Below are 6,384 nucleotides of genomic sequence, written 5' to 3'. Positions count from 1 at the left end.
TGGCACACAATATGGAAGCTATTGAAGAAAACATTAGATTATTTAACATTAAAATTATTTAAAATATTGATTATGACTTGACAGGAGTGTCAACGGAAAAAGACCAAGCAGAAATGCAGCAAGCAGAAAAGGGAGAAGCAAAAACAAGACTAGACAAAATATCTATTTTTCTTGACAAAAACGCATGTTTGGGGGAAATGAAAAGGAAAATATATATATTACTTGATGGAAACTCATGTGTAAGGAAAAGGAAAAACTAAATATATGTCTATGCTTTTATTTATTCCTTTTATATTTATTATTTTATTTCTTATGTCAGTTTTGGTCCTCCAAAAAATATATTTGTTTTTATTTCTTTTCAAAATATATATTTATTCTTTTATTTATACATTTATTCTTTTATCTATATATTTATTTTATTTATTCTATTATTATGTCGGTTTGGTCCTCCATTCTTCTAGTGGTTTCCCTTTTCAGAATGAAGATCTCTATGCAGGTACAAAATCGTATTTATTTGTTGAATCTAAGGATGTCTCGATCCGACTATGTGACCGGAAATCTGGCCTGATCAAGTAGTTTCAGACTTGATTGGAATCGGGCACTATATCCCGATCAGGGATTGGATGTATATGAATATTTATTCTCAACACAAATGGGACCGTAACAGTATCTATCAATAGTACTGTTGGAAGTGGGAGGTAGGGACACATGCGTTCGTATTTCAAGAGCATGCAAAGAATAAAACAAAAAATAAAGGACCTACTGTATCTCTTTCTTCATGCTTCCTATTTTTCTAAAGGTAATTTTGAATTATCGGCTCAGGACTCTGTACCGCCCGATACTCAGAATCAAAGGATTCGGACTGAAGAGACAAAAAACCCAATTGGGATGTTCCTAGTTGGAGCCACACTTCAGAATCAAAAGAACAAAACAATCACAGTAACAGTGACAATTGGGTTTGTTGTTATACCCCGAGTCATGTCTAGTGTTTCTGTACTGTCAGACTGAGTCTGCCTTTAGAAGTCAAATAATATAAATCAAATCAAATTGGGCCTGTGGAAGACTGACACAGACCTAAATCTTTTGTCTGTCTTAATGGAGAGACATGCATGTGCTGGCTGTTGTGGGACAGTTGTAATGGACTTTATTGTGTATTGCAGTAGCGGTGGCAGTACCAGAACCTGTGATTGAACCTGAACTAGTTCCAGTGGTGGAGACTCAAGTGAGGAACAGAGGGAAGTCCCCAGCTAGCAGTCATAACAACAGCAGCAGCAGCAGCCAGAACCAGGCGGTAAGAAAATAGTTAAGAAATCTGACTCTACTAAACCAAACAGCTGCTGTACCAGGGAAGACCTGAGATTACTCAATAGTCCTACTTTCTGCAGTGCTGTTGAGTGGTGTCTTAGGCTACATTCACACTGCAGCCTGAAGTGACCCAAATCAGAGTGAAACAATTTGTTTGCTTTTATTCAACCTGTATCTGATCTTTTTATGACAGTCTTGCATGAAAACACAGACACAACTTTGACAAATGGCCACTTGAAAATGTGTTCCTAAATCTGATACGTTTCTGATCTTTTCAAATGTGACCTGTGTCTCTACGGCCAGGTTTCATTCCGACCTGAACGTCATTCGTACTCGACAAACGTCACGATTCTTAGTCCTGATGCACGCAAGTGGGAAGGAAAACAATAACCATGGTGGACCATAATGAGTAGGAAATTAACAGCTATAAAATTGCCAAATATTCTCCATCATTACCATCCATGTGTACTTGGCACACTCGCTACATGTGATGTTATTGTAGCCTCTTCTAAGAATTGCCAGGTGGTGGTACTTTTTTGCTTTCGTTGTGAGCAGAAAATGATTTGCAAGCGAGCAGAGACGTTTGCAAGCGGAAATTTGACTGAACAGAGACAAGTTTTGAGCGCAAGGAAAAGGTTTGAAAAAGCAATGAATATATATATTTGTTTTAAAGATTATTTTTTTTTGGCTCTAGGGGCCTTTATTTGAGAGTTAATTGACAGGAAAGTGGGTAATGAGAGAAGGGGGAAGACATGCAGCAAAGGTCGCCAAGGCCAGGAATTGAACCTGCGACAGCTGCGTCGAGGACTACGGCCTCCATATGTGGGTTGTGCTTAACCCCTGCACCACCACAGCACACCAGCAATGAATATTTGAAAGAGAGCAAAAGTTTTGAGTACAAGCATTACAAGTTTAGAGAACAAAGACGTGAAGTCCTGTTTTCAGACTGAAGATGTGTGCTCTCGACTTATGGCAGAAAAAATTCCCCATACACTTTTACCTTGTTTGCAGTTCACACAGAGGCTCGCATGTAAGTCGTAGATATTATGAAATTTGAACAACCATTAAGCGTGTTTATATTGCATAAAAAGCTGTATACTTAAAGTGCACAAAGTATACCTCTAGTTGTTCCAAAAAAGCAGCTGATAGTACACTTGGTACACTTCGAATTGTGATTTTCTACAATTTAATTACAATTAAAATACATTAAGCACAAAATTAGTGGTTCCAAAATAGCATTCTTCCAGTCAAATAATCTTTAGCTAACTTGAAGCATGTTGATGATTAGTCTGGCTTCAAATATGCGCAAGTATTCTACAATTGTATATATTTAGTATATTTTTTACAAGAGCAGTTAGGGATGTAATGCATGTCACAGTTGTGGAAAAATGCTTTGACATAATCAAGGATGGTTTCCATAGCATGCTTTCCACAGGGTGTGGAGACCTTTGAGATCCTCTGTCTAGTTTTAGATTTATGTCACTAAAACCTTCAATAAGCCATCAAACACAGAAACTCCTGACAGCAGGCAAGCTACGTGTCTGCCTCCAGTCAGCAGGAATTTTCTCTGATTTATTCCCTTATAGTAATGATTAGAGATGTGCCGATCAGGTTTTTTCCTTCCGATTCCGATCACCAATGAGGGCCAATCACTGATACCAATCACATAATTATTATTTTTTTAATCATAAGCACTACCGGTTACATTATGTGGAAAATGGAACCATGAATTGTAGTGACAATCACTTGCACTGTGTAGTTGACTTTACAACAATCCCTCAAACCAAAAATGCATGTAGCGACAGTGGAGAGGACAAACGGCTCTTTAAAATGAAGAAACCTCCGGCAGAACCAGAATCTGGCACAGTACAAACAGCCATCTGCTACAACCAACTGGGAGTTTGAGATGCAAAAGGAAATGGATTTCATAAATTAAAAAAAACATTATTTTATTCATGTCAAAGTAAAACTAAATTAATACTTTTTTTATTTTTTTTTCTTGATTACAGGATATATAAAGTTTATCAAGCCATGACTTTAAAGCAGAGACATGTACCAAACCATGATATTTGTGTATTGTTGGAACTCTGCTGTGTGCCAATGTGACTATAGGGCCAGATGTGACAGTCATAAAACCTGCTGACATTCACTGTTCAAATTAATTTTGCTCTCTCTGTGCAGGTTGAGAAAATCACTGCCAATGATCAGATGCTAAAAGTGGAGAAAGATGTTCTGAAGGAGCTTTTTCCTGATATAAACAGTCCAACAGGAATCAGGTAACCAGAGGTCTCCTTTTCTAAAACATTTCATATTATCTATGCTTTGTGTCTATACTTTCAAAAACTGAAAATGGCCAACACCCAAATAACTAACTAAGTTGACCAATAAGTCAATCATCATGATAGGGCAGAAGACCTTCCCTTTTGATTCTCCCATTTCCAATGTCTTCCACCACACAGTGTATCCATAATGCAGCATTATGCATGGGAAGCTAGATTATCTTTCCTTGACTTTACTCTGGCAGCATCCTGCAAGTCAGTGATGAGGTGAAATATTTGTGACATTGTATCACCGATGACCTGTCTGCTGATGGATACATTTACAGGCAGAGTTGTATGCAATATGCACAAGCTAATATGCTTCTTTGAAAGTTCTCTATATGCTCCCTCCATGTCAAAACTTCACTCTTTAAGGCATATTTTTTTCCGATGTTTACTGGCCAGCTGTGGCGGCAATACAGAAAAAGCAGCACGCATAATCTTCAGGTCTCGTACAATGATGGCATGAGGATGCTGCTGGAGGTGCAGCGATGGAGTAGTGCCAGTCAGATGATTGTAAATGATAGTGTACCAACCTGTTCTGCTACATTTGGAAATCTTATGTACAGTATAGGTTAACCTGATCTGTAAACGGCGTCATTCAGACTTTGACCAATCCTGTTCAAAGCTCAGTGAGGTTCTTCTCTAGTTTGTGGAATCGCTGGCGCTTTAGTTTATATGGCAGTGGATGAAAATTGTATTTGTCTTTTTGTTATTATTCTGTCTTTTTGTTTATGATGGACCTTATGTGTGTCTGTGTGGTTTGATTGATGATTGAATATCTGTATGAGGTTTATGATTTCATTATTGTCGATGAAATATATTCATTTTTCAATGGGATATTAGTTTACCTGGATACACTGACTGTGTTGAGCACTTTGAATTGGCCTGTTGCTGAAATGTACAAATAAGCGACTTGACTTGGTTATGAACTGAAAGCTGCATGTCTGAGGTTTGGAGCCATTTCTGTCTAAGCATCCTGTCATGGCCCCTCTGAGCTAAGAAACATCAGCACAACAGTTTAGTGAAAGAAAAGCTGTTCGCTCAGGTCTTCATCTTTGCTTCTCTGCTCTGCTACAAATGTGCTAAAGTGAGGCACATAGACCCACTTTCCTTTACACATTTATTTTAGTTTTGGGACTTTGAACCAATAACAGCAAAGCAGTCAGAGGTTAATATTTTATTGATTTTCATTTTACTAGTATGATTATTTTGTTATCAGATGTCAGCTGATCTAATTCTTCTTGATAAAGGTGTAATCTTAAGTTGCACCTGTAAGTGGTGAGAGTTGTAGTGTAGCTCTAAGCAAAATTCTATTAGACCTGATTCATGTTGTTTATGAGAAACTTGATTCTGAACTCTTTTTCACAGCGCTAGCTGCCGAAAGCCCATCCGAGGAGCAGCTGGGCGCCCGCTAATCTCCAGTGACTTATGGAGTGATGAGAATTCCTGTCCGTCTCCAAAAACCACAAAGACCAGCAGCTACTCCTACACAGGGAGCCATGCAGTCAACAGAATGTCCAGTTTGAATCCCTCCACCTCCTTCACATCTTCTAGCTCCTCTAGTTCCTCCTCCTCCAAGCTTCCTGTTACAGCTCCATCTGCAGGTCCAACCAGAGCAGTGCGGTGCAGCATGACTTTATGGAAAAAGCTGGCCCTGTTCGCTATTTTGGCCACATTCGTGATTTTTGTTTACCTGGCCATGGAGACAAACTCTGTCAGCCCATTTCAAGCGTCAGACTCCAAATCAGTTGCAAGTGGAACAGCATAAAGAGTGCATATATAGTTTGGAAGGGCCTGGTTACTGTCAATGCCTCTACTTCATTTTTAAGGTGTGAATCTACAGTGTAGCCAATTTTTCTTACCTCAAGATTACCTGATGTCAGATTCTATTTTTAAGAAAGTGTCTTCCCTAATCAGCCTCAAGTAAAGGTCTAAGAAGTAATGTGGTGATGTTTGCCCCAAATGATCACTTTGAGCAGCTGTGAAAGGACTGACGCTTCTCTTGCTGTGTTGGTCCATTCTTGACCCTGGACTTGTACTAGAATTACTCACTGATCATTTTTAAAAAAATAAACAAAAAGAACTTTCTTCTTAAGATGTTTTTTTTTTTTTTTTTTAAATCATAACATCATCAGTTTAGTGTTATTTTCGTAATGAAATGTGTGTTTCCCATCTATTAGCCTTATCAGACTTAAAGGTAAAGCTTAGTTTTTTGTACTTGGACCATCTTTGTTGATGAGAGGATGGCTTGTAAAGAAAATCCAGAGGCTTTTAAAACTTCAATTCTTGATATATTTTCTTTAGGCTTCTTGTAAAACATAATTGAATTCCTTTATTTCATTCTTATGTAGCCATATTTCTCTCTAAATAAACTTTAGTGTTTCAGTTTCCTCATTATGCCATTTTTGATCCTCCTCCTGTTGAAAATTATTGCGTTTATCACTTTGTTTTGGATTTGTTTTGTGCTTTCTCTTGAATTGTTACTACTATAGACACCAGCTTTCTGTTTTTAGTAACAACATCCACAAAGGCCACAAGGCTAGACAAGGAAGGGTATGAATGCACCATAAGAACATTTTACAATGGATTAAACAAGAAGAGATACTCGACCTAAAATAGAATTCAACCTCTCAACAAGTTTGCAAAGGTCAATTAGAACAAAAACAACCCAGATAGGAAACCGAGTGAATCAACATTGAAACAAAGTTGGGCAGAAACATTAGATCCATATTGAAGCCCGACATTAAAACGATACTGA

At 38.0% G+C, this 6,384-nt stretch overlaps 1 protein-coding gene across 1 annotated transcript; it reads left to right on the top strand.

The window, feature by feature from the left end:
- Positions 1-1,144: 1,144 nt before the first annotated feature.
- Positions 1,145-6,023, top strand: LOC106943834 (uncharacterized; the record flags this gene model as incomplete). The annotated part of the gene is made up of 3 exons (XM_015027121.1): positions 1,145-1,291; positions 3,487-3,581; positions 4,995-6,023. Coding segments are annotated over 3 exons (642 nt in total), but the record flags the coding sequence as incomplete, so codon positions are not given.
- Between the last annotated feature and the right edge of the window lie 361 nt (positions 6,024-6,384).

The sequence above is a fragment of the Poecilia latipinna genome, unplaced genomic scaffold (genome assembly GCF_001443285.1).
Source record: "Poecilia latipinna isolate Pla-1442-1.1 unplaced genomic scaffold, P_latipinna-1.0 Scaffold6159, whole genome shotgun sequence".
NCBI lineage: Eukaryota > Metazoa > Chordata > Actinopteri > Cyprinodontiformes > Poeciliidae > Poecilia > Poecilia latipinna.
The sequence above is the reverse complement of the archived record's forward strand: the minus strand, read 5'-3'. Positions and strand labels throughout refer to the sequence as shown.